The sequence below is a fragment of the Cynocephalus volans genome, chromosome 1, assembly GCF_027409185.1.
Source record: "Cynocephalus volans isolate mCynVol1 chromosome 1, mCynVol1.pri, whole genome shotgun sequence".
Taxonomy (NCBI): Eukaryota; Metazoa; Chordata; class Mammalia; order Dermoptera; family Cynocephalidae; genus Cynocephalus; species Cynocephalus volans.
In genome coordinates this window covers 27,987,244-28,006,390 of record NC_084460.1, presented here as the reverse complement: position 1 = coordinate 28,006,390, position 19,147 = coordinate 27,987,244, and the positions used below count along the sequence as shown (strand labels likewise).

Genomic DNA, 19,147 nt, shown 5'->3' with positions numbered 1-19,147 from the left:
TGACCGGCACTCAGCCAGTGAGTGCACTGGTCAGTCCTATATAGGATCCGAACCCGCGGCGGGAGTGTTGCCGCGCTCCCAGCGCAGCACTCTACCAAGTGCGCCACGGGCTCGGCCCACAGCTAACTTATTAACATATTAAGTGCCAGATACTTTGCTAATAGCTTTCCAGTGACCCCACAAGGAAGGCACTATTATTTTCCTCCACATTTATGAGGAAACTGAGGCCAGAGAGATTAAGTAACTTGCGTAAGGTCACAGAACTATTAAGCAGCAGAGTCTGGATTCAAAGTCAGGTAGTCAAATTACAGAGCCTGCACTCCTAACTTCTCACTGCACTGCCTCTCTCTCTCTCATTATGAAATAAGGTCATGTGTGAGGAGCCCAGCATAGTGCTCGGCACACAGCAGGCTATGACACCTGGCAGGTAGCATTAGTATTACTCATCTCAGTACTGTGACAACCATCAAGACATTACTGCTCACAAATAACTTTCCTAACAACTGTGGTGGTGGGAAACACCCACTGGATACTCTGATCGGTCCCTGTAAGGAAGCTGTGGCCCAGAGAGGTTACAGTTCTCATCCTAGATCACCTAGAGTGTGACTCAGGGAAAAGATTCCCTTGGGTTTTACAGCCAGGGTTCAAACCTGGCTGTGAATGACGCCAAAGGTCATGTTCTCATCCAAGACCCTGTACTGGCTCCTGAGATAGCTGCTTCAAATGTTGCAGAGAGATGCCTTCTGACCTGATGGTGTGGGACAGGGCGAGGATTCCCAGCACGAAGAAATACATGGACAGCAAGAGGTTGATGTACTCCTGGGAGAATACCTGAGGCAGAAATACAAGGAGAAACAGGAAGTCAGGGTTGCCAGTGGCCATGAGGAAACCAGAGTCCCTGTTTTTCTTCTGGAGATTGGTTTCACCACTCTGGAGTTAGGGGATGGCCAGGAAGAAGCTCAGACAATACTAGAGGCCTTCTAGTTTCTGCAGCTGTGGGAATAAAAGGAGAACCTCAAGCCCCGAGATGTACCTCCCAAAGGAGTCTGCAGGTTCATGCTTGGTGGCTCCATTATCTGGAGGCAGGGTCCTGCACGGAGGTCCTGGAGGGGCAGGGGAGTCTGAAGTACAGAGCCCCAAGAGAGCTGCTAGAATCTCAGAACTCACTCTCCACGTTTCCTTCTCCCTGCTCAAGAATCCAGGGAACCCCCCGGAGTGGCCACTGAGGCGCCAGGCATGACAGTTACAAGACATCTGTGTGCCTGCTCCACTCTCCACATCAAGCTCTTCTGATGACTCCCTCTGCAGTGATGGCTGGAAGTCATGACAGTGGGCCCTGACAGCTGCTTCTTGTCATATTATTGTTAAGTGGAACTAACAAGTGGAAATATTCTGTCACAAAGCTCCAAAGCTGATTGTCGCATGTTCTTAATTCTGGACTTGGGTAAGGCTGTGCTGCCCCACGTTTGCTGTATCATCTGCTGAACTTCTTATTGTGATGGTCTCTAACTGGGAGGGAGTAATGTGCTGTTGTGTGGGGCGCAGGGACACTGGTCACTCTCCAGTGGGGCTGTTATGGAATCTGTTTAAATGTGTGTCTGATCACATCCCTCCCCTGCTTCAAGCCTCTCCACAACTCCCCTCTGCTCTCACAGGAAGGCTGGCCTCCTCATGCTGCCTACTCAGGCCCCTGTGGGGACCACACACTTGCTCTTGTTCTCTGTGCTGCTGCTGCTGCACTGGCCTTTTTGCAGGGCCTCACTTGTGCCACGTTCCCACTGCAGGCATTCTCTTCTGCTGCTTGGGATGTTTTCCTCTCTTCACCTAGGCCACCCCACTCTCATCCTTCCTCGGATAGTTTCCTTGACACACCATCCCTCAGTAATTCTGCGCATATTTACTGGCTGCCTTCTATATGCTATACCTTGGGGACACAGCAAGTAATAAGGCAGACAAAGTCTCTGTCCTCACTAAGTTCATGTGCCAGAGAGGGAGAGAGAATCTCAAAAGAAACAATTATATATAACATACTGTCTGGTGGTGAGGGGTGCTAATAAGCAAAGCAAGGCAAAGCAGGGCAAAGAGACAGAGTGTGAGGGGAGAGCTGCTGATTTAGACAGGGGGCCAGGGAAAGCCTCCGAAGAGAGGACACTGGAGGAGAACCCTAAACGAAGTAATGGGGCAGGCTATGTGGACATTCACGGGAAGAGCACTTGAGACAGATGGGAGGGTGGTGCAAAGGTCCTGAGGTAGGTGCACGTCTGTGTGTGTAGGGAGCAGTGAGGGCCTGTGAGCCTGGAGCTGGGGCAGCAAGGGGAGTGTGTTGGGAGATGAGGCTGGGGAGAGAAATGGGAGCCAGACCCTGCAGTATCTGCAGCGCCATGGAAAAACTAGATTCGCTTAGGTGAGACAGGCCAGTACTGGAGGACTGAGGGCAGGGTTGTGACATGATCTGATGGCCTGAGAGTATCCCTCTGCTGCTGTGTGGAAGAAAGACCTTGCAGGACAAGGGTGAAAGCAGAGAGCCCAGTGAGGCAGGCACTGTGTAATCCAGCAGAGGGAGGACTATGCCCAGGACTGGGGGATGTAGGGGAAGTGATGGGCAGCAGAAAGATTCCAGATCTGTCTGGAATTGGAGTTGAAAGATGAACAGAGGAGCTAGATATACGGGCTGAGAGAAAGAGTGGGGAGAAAGGTGACTCCCAGGGTTTTTTTTTGGTGGCTAGCCAGTACAGGTATCTGAACCCTTGACCTTGGTGTTATAGCACCACACTCTAACCAACTGAGCTAACCAGCCAGCTCCTCTCAGCATTTTTGAACAAGCAGCTAGGTGGATGTAGGTGCTGTTGTTTGAGATGGGGGGCTAGGTCAGGGTCTGGGCTTCACCCTAAGCTGGTTTTTCTGTGCTTTCCTGGCACTATGGACCCTGCCTTCACAGCACTTCTTAGAGCTGTAATGTCACATTTATCGGTGTGACTGGTGTCTGTCTCCTCAAGGGCAGGGATGGCCAGGTGTTTTTCTCACTGTGGTGTGCCCAGCACAGGGCCTGACGTTGTAGGCACTCAATAAATATAGACTGACCAATGCATGAGCAAATCGGTGGCCTGTAATGTAGATTTTACACGATAAAGACCTATGAACATATTTTGTAGGCATATGGGTTGTGTTTTATTTATGAAAATGTGGTGTACTCTCACATAGCGTTCTTTCAACATGGGCCATTGGGAAGTCTCTTGGGTTGCACCTTTGAGTGCTGGTTGGTTTGACAGTGTGGAAATCGAACACTAAGTCTAACTTTCCCTTGTGCTCTGACTGCTAAAAAGTCAGAGCCACACCCCAGGGCCGTTTCTAGCAGAAGTACAGGTCTTTAGAGCATGAGGTCTGGGTCAGGGCCTTACCCAAGGTTTGTTTTATCCTATTTCAATTTTCTTCTTCACCCCAATTTCTTCCTTTGTTTTTCTCATGCTGTTGGACTTAATTTTTATAAGCTGCCTCAAAGCAATCAGTTCTAAATGAAGTGAAATAAAGTAAATGCTATGATTTTGAGAAACGTTACTATATTGTAAATTTGTAAAACTTCATATTTTCCTCATGCTTCAACATCCCTCAAACAGGTCGTGAGCACTCTGCCCAGGTGGTCAGGTGGGCCAGTGTGATAAAGGCTAGTCCCTCTTTCAGGTTCTCCATCCTGCCCTCCCTTGACTGTGACCTACTGACATTCAAACACGCCAGTGAAAACCTTTCATGCCTTTGCTTGTGTACTCTACCCTGACCCCCAGTAAGGGCACATGCCCAGGGGTCCTCTCTCCTGTTTCCTCACCTGCTGGGAGGTCCTCCCATATAAATCGTGCTGGGCCTCCTTCTCTAGGACCTGTGAGTATAATAAATCCTTTCATCCTGTATGCCTCTCTGAGCGTAATTTCCACAGCCATGGTGGAATGATCCTTAAAGACCCCACCAGGAAAACTTACTCCCCCATTTATAACACAGTTGGTGACAAGGATGGGATCATTCCAACCTTGGGTGGGAAGTCCCTCAGAGAGGCACACAAAATGAAAGGATTTATTATACTCACATGTCTTAAAAAGGGAGACCCGTGGGCAAATGCCTTTATTGGGTCAGGGTGGAATACATAAGCAAAAGGCGTGAGGGAATTTCTTTGGTGTGTTTGAATGTCACTAGGTCACAGGCAGAGGAGGGCAAGAAGGGGAACTTGTGGTAGAGACCTGCCTTATCACACTGGTGTACTTGGCCACGTGGGCAGGGTGCTCACGGCCTGTTTGTGGGAAGCTGAAGCATCAGGAAAATATGAAGTTTGAAAAATGAACAATGCAGTTACAAACTGCAGTGCCCCAACCAGGAAGAGGGGAAGAAAGTCCACTCTGGTGGGCCCTTTTTCTGTTAAACCAACCAACCGGCTGTCAGGCTGGAGTTCAGGAGGAGCCTCGTGGCTGCGTTGTCAAAGCAGCTGCCTTTAAGAAATCTCAGCTTGGACACTCTAGAGGCATGGGAAAGAGGAATGCTCTGTGCTTCTGGCACAGGCAGGCTGGGGCTCACCTGCTCAGAGAGGAAGACAGGCTGAGCAACAGGCAGCCAGCACCTTAAAGAAAAATGTTCACACCCTCTACTGCCAGAAATTCCTTTTTGGGCCATCTGGCCTAAGGAGAGAATCCTAAATACTCAAAATGTTAGAAAGTCTTGAGGTAAGACTGGGTGCATATTCCTGGCACTTAGCACACAGAGACTTGAGAGGAATAACTGCCAGAAGCAAAGTTGGAAGCAATGGGCTAAGTGTACTCAGAGCCACAGAGAGATCTCAGAAGTATAGGGAAGAGGAAGAGAGGGAGATGCACTGCACAATTCTATTTATGGAAACTCAGCTCTCACTCATACACACAGACACACCAACATTGTGTTTTATAAGAAATATACACATCTAAGGACATAAATCAAATACATTAGAGCATTTACCTCTGGTGGAGACAGAAATGAAGGTGAGAAGTCAAGGTGGATATTAGGGGTGAAGAGGGAGGAAAAAAGTGGGGGGGCCTGGCATGGATTGAGGGTGACAGGCTATGAGCCAAGGTATTTGATATGAATTCAGCTCTTTACTTGAGGTCCAGAAAAAAAAGAAAAAAAAAAAAAAAAAAAATCAGTAAATATCCAATGTTATTTGATGTACTCTTATTAAAAAGCAGAATGAGATTTTCTGTTTAAAGTGAGAAGGGATGCTGTTAAGTCAACTATGTTGTATCTGCTTGTTGGGATACTCTGAAACCATTAGAAATGGTTTCATTAGAATCCAACAATGAGGGAGTGATGGAATAGGAAAGAGGTGGTAATATTATGTTTTTGACTCACTCATATACTACTAAAAACTAACAATGATGCTACCTAATGCAGGGGAGAGTATAAGGAAGCCAGAATACTTGTAACACTTAGTGGGAATGTAAATTGGTACAATCGTTTTGGAGGGCAATTTGGCACTATCTGTTCAGATTCCCAATGTACATACTGTTTGACCTGGTAATCCTTCTGCAGCTATGCTGGAAGAAAATATGTGCACAAAATATGTGCATGTGCCAAAACATGTGCATATAGATGCTCATGGCAGCACTGCTATGATGCCCCAACACTGCACATGCCTGAATACCCTCAGGTATACACTATAAAACAGAACTGTGAGTTAAGAGGAATGAGGTAGATTTGACTGTGTTGATATAAAAATACCTCCATGGTAACAATCGTATGTTTGATACATATATTTAAAAAGTTTTTTAACATAAATGTAGGCCTAAACATAGTAGATTCACAAGAAAACTATATTGGGGAGAGGATTATGGCTCATTTGTACCTTCCCTCAGGTTGAAAAGAATTTTTAAAAAATATGTACATGAATTCTTAAAATGTAAATTAAAAAGTTATCCTCGAGGAATTTTCAATGACCAGGAAAAAAGTGCTTGTGATGTACTATTAAAAAAAACAAAAGGGGGATGGCCGATTAACTCAGTTGCTTAGAGTGCAGCTTTATAACTACAAGGTCAGTTCCCTGCACTGGCCAGCCAGCAAAACAAACAAACAAAAAACCAAAAAGATGCAACACTGTAGTTATACTATGATTACAATTATTTTAAAAATACACTTATTAAAAGTTTGAAAGGAGATATGCCAAAATGTTAAGTGATTATCTCTGTGTGGTGGGATTTATTTTTCCCTCTTTTGATAAAATTTTCCTGTTATATTACTTTTATAATCAGAAAAAGGTACATTTGGGGAAAAAAAAAAAAAAAAAAGAAGTTTGGGCCGGCCCGTGGCTCCTTGGGAGAGTGTGGTGCTGATAACACCAAGGCCATGGGTTCGGATCCCTCTATAGGGATGGCTGGTTAGCTCACTGGCTGAGCGTGTTGCTGACAACACCAAGTCAAGGGTTAAGATCCCCTTACTCGTCATCTTTTATAAAAAAAAAAAAAAGTTTAAGGAGAGTTTGCAGTAACATAAGAAAATGCTTATGATGTTGTTATTAATGTGCAGTGAAAAAGCAGCTACAAGCTGAATATACCATGTGGTCACAGCCATGTTGAAACCATGCACAGGAGAAATGGTGGAAGGACACACTTCCAAAAGGAAACTGTGATTGTCTCTGGTAGTGGGGTTTTGAATGACTACTGTTTTTCCGTTTTTATTTTTCTGTGTTTTCCAGGTTTTCAACAATGAACCTGTGTAACTTTTATTAGGAAAATAAACCTCGATAAATTTTTTAAAAAAGGCAATTAGTATGGTAGAGGTATATCTGAGACATGAGCTATATATACCCCATGCAACATAAATAGTATAATGGAACCAAACTGGTATCACAAAAACAAAACACAAAGCTATATGGAGAAAAGAAATAAAGATTGGTGGGAAAGGCTACCAAACACTGACAGTGGTTGACTCTGGGTAGTGGGTCTACAGGTGAATTATTAATTTTTCCCTGCTCTTTATTTTCTATAAATGAACATGCATGGCTTCTGTGATGGGAAAAATAAAACACAATAAAAATAAAGTTATTTAAACCAAATGACACAACAGGTGGCAAAGGACTTACTTTGAAAAAGAGGTAGAGCCCCAAGAGTGTGCAGCTGGCGATGATGGGGAAGCGGGCGGCGTCCCGGCTGGTGATGGTTTCGGGCATGTCCGAGGCATTCTAGAGGACAGAAGAAAGGCGCTGCTAAGAGGGGGTGTGGCTCTGGCCTCCTGGGCTGGATACTGGTGGGAAGTTGATGACCCAATGGTTCATTCATCTCCTTCCCCACTCTCTTCCATTCAGTTAGGTACCTCAGAGGTCCACAAGTGTTTTCCTGCCTTAAGCCTTTTGCTAATGCTGATCTCTCTGCCAGGGATGCTGCCCACTTCACCCTGGGGCAAGACGCTCTGATCCTGCTGTTTTGCCACTGAGGAGATCTGGACACTGACAGGGATGGTCCTAGAAGAACCCAGGGCACGTCTGGTATATCTGGGGAGAATAGCTATGACAGAGGCAGTTACAGTATGTATGAGGGAACTTCAAAAAGTTCACGGAAAGATGGAATTAAAAGATAACATGAATCTTTCCATGAACTTTTTGAAAACCTCTCGTACAGTAGTCCCTGCTCTTTTGCAATTTTGCTTTCTGCAAGTTCAGTTACCTGCAATTGACAAAGAAGGATGAGTACAGTACAATAAGAAATTTTGAGAGTGAGAGAGACAGACCACATTCACACAACTCTTATTATAGTATATTACTTTATGATAGGTATGTATGCATAGGAAAAAACAGTATATATAGGGTCTGGTACTATCTGAGGTTTCAAATATGCACTGGGGGTCTTGGAACACTTCTCCTGCAGATAAGGGGGTCTACTGGAATAACTGAAAGAAAAAAACCTGGAAACTGGTGACACTAGAACAGTCTCAGACCTCATGAGAACTGTTTCCAATTTTCTTATGGATCAATTAAGAGGGAAATATGATTGGTCTTTTATCCAGTAGGTAATGAGTATTATGAGTGGAAATGAACAAAAACAATGGCTGAAACTGCACACGGGAGGACACCAACTGCAAGGCAAAGCAAATCTTGGTTAAACTTAAGAAATTTGACTGGGAGACTTTCATACAGTGAAAATAAAAGCCACAATTAAATTTGTAATGGCAGATTCTTTAGTTGGCAAGAATGTGATGTGGGTAAAGAACTGAGGAAGGAAAAATATTTACATGAAAAAGAACCGAATGCAATCAAAACAATTTCAGTATTATGAAAAAGGGAAAGAATTGAAAATGGAATAACGGTGCAATGTGGGAATTAAATCAGCTTCATAGGATTCATGCCAAAATACTTTATAATGAAAATTCATCGATGGTTGTATAATCCTCGTTTAAATTTGTATTCAAAACAGAGTCAAACACTTCCAGGATCACAATGCTCTCTCTATGTGTGCCTTTCTCTGCTAGGCAAAATCCTCACTGTACTCAAGGGCCCAGCAAATGTCACTGCCATAAACCGTTCCAGATTTCCCTGCTGGGACAAGCCTACTCCCCAACTATTTTATATTATAGCTACCAAAAGTCCTAGCAATGCCAGATTAGACTTCTGGTCATGCCAAAGTGAAGTTCTGTTCATAGTAGCCACAGGCTCATCACAGTGCCTGAGATGTCCATCTTGTAAACAAGGCACCAGCATCCCTGGCAGAAGGGATCATATTCTGCTATGGAGCCTCATCAATATTTTGGCTCATGGCCCTTAAAAACAAGTAAGAAAAAACATGCTAAGAGGGAAATTGTCTGGACAGGGCAGATTTTGGCTCAGGGATGCCCTAGTGCCCCAGAGTGGAAGGAGATGGGGCACAGAGCAGCAAGCCCATGAAATAAATAATCAGAAGGAGAGAGAGGCATGGGAAATGGGGATGCAAATATGCTGTTGGCTTGAGTACATACCTTTCCAGATTTATGTGGAGGGCAATTTGGCAGGAAGCATCAAATTGTAATTTGCACATGCCCAAGGATACTCAAGAGAAGATTCACAGAAAAGGAACTTCAAATGGCTCTTAATCATAGGAAAAAAGTTCATTCTCACACTTGATAAGAGACACTGAGATTCCATTTTTCACCTGTCACAATGGCAAGAATCCACGTTTGGTAACATAGTGAGTTTGGGAGGCTATGGGGAAAGAGGTAGTCTCCACTACTGCCGACAGAGGGGTACATCGGTTTTCCTGCAGAGAGTAATTTGGAAATCTATGTCAAGATCACAAATGCACATATCCTTTGACCAAGCAATTCCACTTCTGGGAATTTTCCCAGACATATAAATCACACATAAACAGAATGATGCATATAAAGTATATCCAAGGTATCCATCGCTGTGGATGGCTTGCTGAGTGACTGACGTAAGTCATTTGCTCTAAGTCTCAGTTTATTCATCTGTCACATAGGATGACAATCTCTAGTTTCACTTACTTCAAAAAAGGGCCAAGAAGCTTAAACCAAGTGAGATATGGGATGTGATAACCTGGCAAACTGTAAAGTACTGTGCTCACATGAGGGGTTGTGGTTGTCAGGGAGAGGCGAGTGAGAAGGAAGCCAACCAAACACCTGCATGAGTGGCTGAGGCTGCCCAGGGCTGGAAGGTAGACCCTCCCTCCCCTCTAGCACCACTGGAGGAAGTTTTGTGTGAGACACTCTCTGGCAGCTTTGTCAGGAGGGAGTGTGGTGGGGAGGGTGAGCAGTATGTTTCCTTCCTTTGCTTTCCTCTCCCAGCCCTTGGTTTCTGCTTTTGGCAGCAGTGTGCTGTGGGACTTGGGGAAGTTCCTCACACCCTCTGTGCACCTTCACAGATTCAGTACATTTCCTGTGTTGCAGTAGCATGGTTACAGAAATAAATTACACAGCTCCCAGGCCGGCCCGTGGCTCACTTGGTAGAGTGCGGTGCTGATAACACCAAGGCCATGGGTTCAGATCCTATATAGGGATGGCCAGTTTGCTCACTGGCTGAGCGTGGTGCTGACAACACCAAGCCAAGGGTTGAGATCCCCTTACCGGTCATCTTTAAAAAAAAAAAAAAAAAAAAAAAAAAAAAAATTACACAGCTCCTGACCTCGAAGAGTTTACAGGCAGGTAGGCTAAGACCCTGATGTGTAAACAGACTATTACAATGCAGGGTGACACATGACAAAATAGACATGTATACTGGCATGACACATGGTATGAATGCCAAGGGGTTAAGAGAGGGCTCTGAGGTCAGAAAGCCCACCCTGATTCCCAGCTCTACAACCTTGGGAAAGTGATTTCCTCTCACAGCCTCGATTCCTCAGCTGTAAAATGAGTTGTGAGGAGTGTGATTTCTGCATTGGATGTACTTAGCATTGTATCTTTTTTTTTTTTTAAAAAGATGACCGATAAGGGGATCTTAACCCTTGACTTGGTGTTGTCGGCACCACGCTCTCCCAAGTGAGCTAACCGGCCATCACTATATAGGGATCTGAACCTGTGGCCTTGCTGTTAATCAGCACCACACTCTCCCAAGTGAGCCACAGGCTGGCCCCAGCATTGTTATCTTGAGTAATCACTCAAGCTGCATACACTATCTGTAGCACTACGTGCAAGCAGACAAGATACTATTTCTGCAGGGAAGTAGGGGAGTGTCAGAGGTGGCTAGAGCAGGTGCCACTAAGCAAGGCACTGAAGGTCAAGCACAGGGTCTGGTATGCAGGAAGAGCCAGAAAAACAATGACTGAGTTGAGAGGAGTTTGCTTTGCATACAAGGAAGGGAAGTGCTTATCAGGCAGAGGAACCTGCACGTGCAGAGGCTCAGGGCTGTGAAAGTACACGTGGGACTCTGTGGCTTCACCTGCAAACCAGCATTATGGCTCAGCTCCACATATTCCTTTCCATTCAGCCCAGTACCCTGGGTGGGAAGAGGCTTAATATTACTCGATGACAAACCAAGACTGGACAGATGCTCCACCACACAGAGGAATTTGATCTCTTCTGCGGGTGACTGTTACAAACATCCGATGCTGTGATGTTGAGTCAGAATGGGAGACTTGAAATTTGACTGACAATGACAGTCATAAGTATAAGATTTACCAAGCACTTTCTATGTGCCAAGCACTATTCTAGGTGCTTTACGTGATTTCAGCCTCACAAAACCCCCGCAAAACAGGTACTTTTAAAGGCTCCATTTTACAGATGAGGAAACTGAGGCTCTGAGGGGTGAAATAACTTGCTCAGTGTTACACAGCTGGCAAGTGGCAGAGCCAGGATACAAACAGGAGGCAGTCTGGTTCCACGCCCTCTTGGCTACTATGAGCGTTTCCTAGATGACCTCTATCTTTCGGCAAATATCTGTTGGAAAGCTGTGACAAGGAATTGCTCAGGAAGCCTGTGACCCTTCTGAGGAACAGAATCCTGAAGGTAACAAAGCAGTTAATCTTTGTAGTTAGAAAAATACTAAAAGTTGTCAAGATTTCCTACCAAGTTGATTGAGTTTTTTTTTTTTTTTTTTTTAAATGACAGGTAAGAGGATCTTAACCCTTGACTTGGTGTTGTCAGCACCATGCTCTCCCAAGTGAGCTAACCAGCCATTCCTATATAGGGATCCGAACCTGTGGCCTTCGTGTTACTAACACCACACTCTCCCAAGTGAGCCATGGGCCGGCCCCTTGATTGAGATTTTTAAACCAGAGGCTCTTATGCAAACGCAATAGCTCCTGAAACACAAAACATAATTAGAGAGTGGGGAAAAAACTGACACGAAGAGCAGAAACAAATTGAGCTTCCAGTGACATTCTGGATGTTCTTGTTGTCAGTGGGGAAGCAAAAGCAGTAAGGGAAGCCAGATGCCCAGCTTCAAGTCATTGGCACAGCTTGAGCTCAGTGAGTATTGCTTCCAGGACATGCCCTAGAAACGATCAGGAATTTATGAATCATTCTGTTACTCTGTCACCACAGGGTCTCCTCTTAAAACATTCACACACTCACTTCTTCACAATTCTGCTTCCTAAACATTTCCTGAACTGACCTCCCATTCCTGTCCTTTGGCTCCCACTGCTGTCTTCACCACAACCGCTACCCGAGCCTCCTTACCCTTCTCCCTCTGGCCTATCACTACCCTGTTACAAGCTCTCTCTAAAGCCTACGCCTGTGGAAAATGGACTACATGCAACCATTAAACAAGAATGGAAGTCATCGCTGGTGGGATAGTAAGCTGATAAAACCCTATGGTGGATGATTTGGAAAAATCTATCTAAATAAAAAATGCACATAGTTGTTGACCCAGCAAATAAATTTTGAAAAATTTATCCTACAAGTACACAGACAGGTGTGAAGTAACAACTATATAAGGATATTAATTTCAGCATGGTTTATAATAGTAAAAAGCTGTAACAACCTAAATGACCAGTGGAGGACTCTAAATCAGTGGCTCTCAAACTTGAGCATGCATCAGTATCACCAGGAGAGCTTGTGAAAACACATTGCTGGGCCCAGCTTGAGTTTCTGATTTCGAATCTGCATTTCTAACAAGTTCCCAGGTAATTCTGATGCTCCTGGTTCAGGAGCCACACTTTTTGAGAACCAGTGCTCTAAACGAGCTATGGGGTACAGGTGGGATACACACAGCTGTTAAAGAAGAACAAGACCACACCATATGTACTGATTTGATTTCCAACATAAATATGGTGAGAAAAGCATGGTGCAGAAGAGTGTATATATAACAAAATATAACAGTTATATAACAAAAATGGGGGAAAAGCATATGCTTTTTTATTTGCAAAGGCACATAATCTCTCTGGATGGATAGCCAAGAAACAGGTGACAGAGGCTGCCTCTGGGGAGGAAAACTGGGCAGCTGGGGTGGGAGGGAGACTTTCACTGTGATCCCTTTGTACCTTTTGAGTTGTGTACCATGGGCATGCATCACCTGCCCTCCCTGCCGTAAAAGAATAAGGCAGATCTATATGTACTGACAGAAAAATGAGCAAGACATGTTAAAGAAAAAAAACCCAGGTTGCAGAGCAATATGTACTGTATAATGCCACTTTTATAAAAATAAATTTATATGTGTATATGAGTATATACACAGGCATACACGTTTGTATATACACAGAATAGATTCTGGAAGGTTACACACCAAGTAACAACTATTGGGTTACTTCCAAGGAGTAGTACTGAGGAGGCTTTTCCTTTATACTCCTGCATCGCTTGAATTTTCTACAAGTGTGTAGTACTTTTGTAACTATGAAGATTAACCATTGCACTGCCTTCGAGAGTCTGTTCCTCTGAAAGACTGCAGGCTCCCCGAGCATCTTCTGGGCTCACATCACATTACCCACTGCCTTCCTGGACACATCTAGTGGTCCCATGCCTCCCTCTCCTCCTGTTCTGCCTGAACTCTCACCCATCCATGCAAAGACAGCTGCTGCCCCCTCCAGGACGGATATCAGAATTGATTCTATCAAGCTGGTCACACATCTGTTTCTCCTTGGTGACTGAGCTTTGTGAGGGCAGGGTTTGGCCTTCTTTGTCCCGGCCCTCCTGGTACCCAGCCCATGGACTGGCACAGAGCAGGCACCCAGTCCTGTTGGCTGAGAGGCTCCTCTGTGTTACAGGCGAAGGGCCTTTCAACCAATCTGACTGCCTGGGCCAGATCTTCTCCCTTCTGGGGTTGTAGGTCTCTGACAGGAAGGGGCACGGTGCTGAGATTGCTCCTCCCAACGCTACTTCTTCCCAGTACACTCTTGGCTGCTCCACCTTCTCCCATGATTTCAACTCGCTCTGCCTGTTATGCATACTTTGTCCCTTGGGAGAATTCTGTTCTCACAGGAAATCAAAACTCCTGGACCCCTGCACTAGCTCTTCTCTTTCTTTGCCAAATAACCAGGGAAGCGACTCAGGGTAGAAAACGGAGTGGTTTGACTTGTCCTTTCCTAGGCCAAAATGCTACTTGTGGAGTCTTTAGAGGCACCTGTGTCAAGGAGCGAGCCCTGGACTAGGACTAGGCAAATCTGGTTCTGTCCCTAAATGGCAAAGTGATCTTGAGAAGTCATTTCTTTGACCCTCAGTTTCTTTTTCTGTACAATAGGGATAACAAAACTGGCTCTGCCTGCCACACTCAGCTGCTGTGAGCATCAAAGCAGGTAGAGGTTTTTTTGTAAGCCTTAGAGCATCCTGGTTATCGGTGCTGGGAGGCTACCGATGGTCAGGTCCTGTTTGTAATTTCGTACAGTCTTCCAAGCCTGCAGCCCTGCAGGAGATGCTTGGGGAGGTATTTAGAGGCGAAAGCTCTCTGTTTCAGCCATAGCAGACCTTTACTATTTCCTGAACTGCCCTGCACCTTCCTGCCTCTGTACCTCTCTCTGCTTACCTGGTTTCCTCTGCTTAGAATGCTTTCTCCTGGGGCTGGCCTGTGGCTCACTTGGGAGAGTGTGGTGCTGACAACACCAAGTCAAGGGTTAAGATCCCCTTACCGGTAATGCCTTGGTCATGACCAGAATGCCTTCTCCTGGCCGAAATTCTACCTCTACACAAGGCTGAAGTGTACTTCTAGCACAAAGCCTCCTTGCCTTGCCTCAGATGTGCTCAACCTTTCTCCCTAAACCCTGCAGCACTGCCTGTATTACAATCTAGTTTGTCTTCCTTCATCCAGACTCCTAAACTCCTTAGTGATAGGGCTCTGACCTACTCATCTTTGCAGCATTTCCCCACCCTAGACAACAGTGGAAGTTCAGAAAACACTGTTGCCTGGAATGTGAAGAGATCATTGATCCATGTGCAGAGGGTAAGGTGCCAAAGGGAACTGCTCAGTTTTGGGAGCTGCTCAGATCAAGTTGCCCAGCCTATGCCATACTGCCCCTTACCTCCTTGCCCTCATCTATTTCTGAACTTCTCTCTGCACCAAGTGTCTGTCTTATGGGAATGGAAGAGAGTCTTAAGGCCACCTGAACCCTGCTTAGAAGAGGCAGAATAGAAAGGAAAACGAGGTTGCGTCTGAGTCTCTCAGCCTAAGCCCTGCCTGACTGCTCTCCTTTGCCTCTGACCACAGAGAGCCAGCAGTGAGTTCCTTGCTCTTGGGGAAGGAAGATGGCAAGCCTCAGCCACTCCTCAAATTTAGTGTTTTAAGAACCTGAACTTTGGCAGTTTCAAAAGTGGCAGCTGCTTTGTGGGCCTGCCCTCTTTGGGTAAGACAGCTTCCGCTTAGGTCCATCTTCAGGTCTGAGTGGGGGAGGAGCAGAGGGGAGTTGCAGATTAAGAGGTTGTGGAGGAGGGGAGAGGGTGCCAGGAAATGAGAAGCCACTGGTACAATGGGCTAGAGAGGGCTGAATATAGGGAAGAAGTGAGGGTGGTGGTGAGGGAAGAAGAGGGGGAAGCAGAAGGTGAGAGGTGCTGGAGTCCTCTTAGGTATTCAATGGGACAGACGTTGAGTAAAGCCAGGGATGAGGTCTGGCCCAGTCTTGCAAGCGAGGCCAGCAGCAGCTCAGTTATTCAGCAGGCAGGCCCAATTTGGTGGAGGAACTGTCTTGGGGGGATGGGGAGAAAGGCTATTTTGATGTAGGGTGAAGGGCTGTGATGGGAACAGGATTAGTGGTTAGGAATAGGGCCTAGTCTTGGCTAGGACTGATCCAAGGTCGGGTGCTAGTTAGGGAGAGGAAACCAGCGAAATAAGGCATCTATGCCTGGTTAAAAAGTAGAGGAAACAAGGTACCAGGTTCGGAGGAGCTGGTTGATTAGAATTGGTTCGAGAAAGTGATTCGAAAAACTGGGGGCTGAGCTGGGGCTACATTCCTGGGTGGTTTTTGCGGCAGGGGCAAGGCCCTGATCTGGGGGTTCTAGGTGAACACACAGGTGCTATAGATTCCGTGAAACAGAAGTCAGAGTCTAGGGATGGGTCTAGATGCTAGAAGTGGCCCTGGGGTGGAGTGAGGCAGGGTTCCTGACCGAGGGATGACAACAGACTGTACCAGTATGTCATCAGGTACAGACTGGGATTGACCTAGAGCCCGGGATGGAATGACTGTCCCAGTGGGATGAGCATACCTTGCTGCTGGCCAGCCAGAGCAGAGGGTGGAGCTGGTCTGGCTGCAGCCAGCAAACTCAGAACAATCAGTACCCAAGTCCCAGGGTGATGTTCGGCTGACTGTTCCTAGCCGCGGCATGACGCACAGAGAGATAAGTGTCAGGGTCTGGGTGGGGTAGAAACCAGTTCCTATTTGAGGATGATGTCAGTACCCAGGTCGGGGGTCGGTGCCCAGATCCAGGATGTGGGCCCGGAGCGGGGGCAACGGTGGTGATCAATGCTGGGAAGGGTCAGTATCCGGGGAGAAGAGGTGTCCCGCCTAGCAAGGGTCCGTGTCAGCCCGTCCGGGATGGGGGCGGAGAGCGCCCGGGTTGTCGCTGACCCTACCTTGCCGCGGGCGCAGCGCACAGAGCGCAGGGCACCGAAGAAGATGGGCAGCAGCGCCATGAGCAGGAGGCTGCCGTAGGCCAGCGCGATGCCCTCGGGCGTGGAAGGCGGCCGCGTCGTGCCGTTGGTTGGGCTGCCTGCCTCGGCGCTGCCGTTATGCGGGTCGCTGAGGGCCGAGTCCATGGCGGGGCTGCGCTCGGAATCCGACTCCAGCTCCGGTCGCTGCAGCAGAGGAACAGATGGAGAGACGGGCGCTGCAGGGAAAGCCACGTTCCCTTAAAGAAACAGGAAGTGACGTACCATTCTTGCCGTCCCGCGCCGCGCACGCGCTCGCATGCGCGCGTGCGCGTTCATGGCTCCCCGCCCGCTCGCCCTCTAGCGGTGGCTGAGGGCCAGGCGGCGGGTTGCTAAGCAACTTGCTAGCGGGCGGGAGAGGAACACTGGACCACTGCAGCGGGCATCCATCCCGAGAGAGAACTGAGGACGCCATTCCCCAGTCCCCGTCGGTCTCCTCAATCCCAAGCTGTCCTACTCTCCACAGATCCTTATCCTCCTAATGACTAGGAATTTGTTTATTTGTGCGTGCATTCATCCGATATTCGATTGTTCACTCACTCAAGTATTTTGAGTGTCCCACGAAATGTCATAGACTGTCCTAGGCTCTGGGGAGACTGAGGTGAACAATACAGGCAAAAGTTCGTTCCTTCCCTCATGAAGATTGCATTTTATTAAGGTGGGGGGAGGGAGGTTGGGAAGAAAATAAATAAATAAAATAAATATGTAAAGCCTATAGACGTTAGTGTATAGTTATGCATCACTTAGCATGTTAATGCAGATAAGGAATTTAGAGAAAAATAAAGCAAAAGGAGAGTAGAGAATGTGTGGGGTTTTCAAATGTACTGAGGGCCCACTATGTGCCAGGTGATAATAATCCCTCACCAGTCCATAACCCTGTACAGTTTATAAAGCTTCATGGCTCTTATCACAATTGAAAGAAACTACTAATGTATGTGATTCTTATTTTTAGTATTGGCTTTTTCAAACAGAAAACTTACTATATGCACATGGTAAAAATTCAAAAGTACAAAAGAGTACCCAATGACAAGCCAGATTCCCTCTCTTTTTAGGTTCCTGGCCTACTTTCCTGAAAGCAACCACTCTTAATATTTTCTTGTGTATTATTCTAAAACATTTCCATGCATATATAAGTATATATATTCATTTACCCATCCCTTCATTTAACAAATCATGATTGGATACTTAGTACCTAAGAAGTGCTGTGCTAGGCTCTGGGAATCTAAATTCTATAAATGAAACAAACATGGAGCTAGGCAATGAATGACAGAAGGAAACTACCTTGAGTAGGGTGCTCAAAGGAGGCCTGACACTTAAAGGGTAAGAGAGGAGCCAGCCGAAGACAAAAATTCCAGGTAGAGATATGTACAAAGGTCCTGATATGAGGAAGGGCTCAATGAGGTTGAGGATCTAAAAGATAATCTGAACACCTGAGGTGTTTAGAGGGGATTGAAAAAGGAGCATATGGTGCAAAATGACATCAGATTTGCTGTCATGAGTCATCTCACATCAGGCCTGGTGGACTATGGATGGATTTTATTCTAAGAGACGTGAAGACAGTCAAGAGTGCTATGCAGGTGAAGGATATATTGATATGCCCTTAAATTTTAAAAAATGATTTGTTCAATATATGTCTTTTCTGCTGGATTGATTGTTCTATGAAGGCAGAAGCCAATTCTCTAGTGTTCATTGCTTAATTTTAAGCACCTGGAATATTGCCTGGCACTCAACATAGTAGGCACTCAATGATGATATACTGAATGAATGAATGAACGAATATCTCATATGATTTTCAAAACAATTCTTTGATGAAGATAGGACATTCCTTATCCTCATTTTACAGGTGGGGAAACTGAGGCTTATATGGCTCATATAGCCTGCCAATAGTAGAGCAAGGACTCAACCAGAAGCTTTTGATTTCAAGTCAGAGGGCATTTCCTGCACCCACCTTTATCTCTCTTCCCATTATTCCTGCATCTGTTCACCTTGCACATCATTGAAAACTTCCATCGTACTTACTTACAACATTTCCGTCTCAGTCTTCCCCTCAGGTTTCCCCTGTCTCCATCCATTCTCATCCTGTATCATTAGTAAAGCAGGATAAAGCATGAAAACTCATGCAGGAAGTAAAGAAAGGAATGCTCCCATGGGAACCACAGCTTCAGCCTGGGCAGCTGGATTTGGCATTTTGAGCTTTAATTTTATTCATTGACTTAGGCCAGGTGTAGTTGGAAAGGAACAGGACCTGGCACAAAGAAGGTGCTCAACAAATTTTAGACAAATAAATGTAAGAATGAATGAAGTAAGACTTAGCTCCCCTTGTTTATCACTTCCCAGCTGTGTAGCCTTGAGCAAGTCACTTCACCCACTATGCCTCAGTTTCTTCCTCTGGTAAATGGGAACTATTAAAACATAAGATTACATCGAGGAAGTAAACTTGGAAGGCATAGTAAATGCTAGATATTGTATATCTTGCCTCTTTGTTTCCCTCTTTGCACTAGCTGCTGGGAAGTTCAGTTTTAAATTTGTATCCTACCTTCAGAAAGGAATATGACCCACAGTCTACCAGCCTAACTCTGACTCATCTTATTATCCTACCTTTATTTTTCTCTTTTTCCAACTTTCTTATCTATTTTTTAAAAATCATGTTGTATT

General features: G+C 45.8%; 1 protein-coding gene across 3 annotated transcripts in view; it reads right to left on the bottom strand.

The window, feature by feature from the left end:
- The window catches only part of HM13 (histocompatibility minor 13), a 42,628-nt gene extending 25,908 nt beyond the window's left edge, over positions 1-16,720 (bottom strand). For all 3 annotated transcript variants that reach the window (XR_010022989.1, XM_063091614.1, XM_063091626.1), the window contains exons 1-3: positions 16,418-16,720; positions 7,088-7,186; positions 749-831 (exon numbers count right to left, since the gene is read on the bottom strand). Coding sequence is in view for 2 of the 3 variants with exons in the window: in XM_063091614.1 (XP_062947684.1) it covers positions 749-831; positions 7,088-7,186; positions 16,418-16,600 (365 nt within the window). In the remaining variant the exon portion in view is untranslated. The remainder of the gene's footprint in view (positions 1-748; positions 832-7,087; positions 7,187-16,417) is intronic.
- Between the last annotated feature and the right edge of the window lie 2,427 nt (positions 16,721-19,147).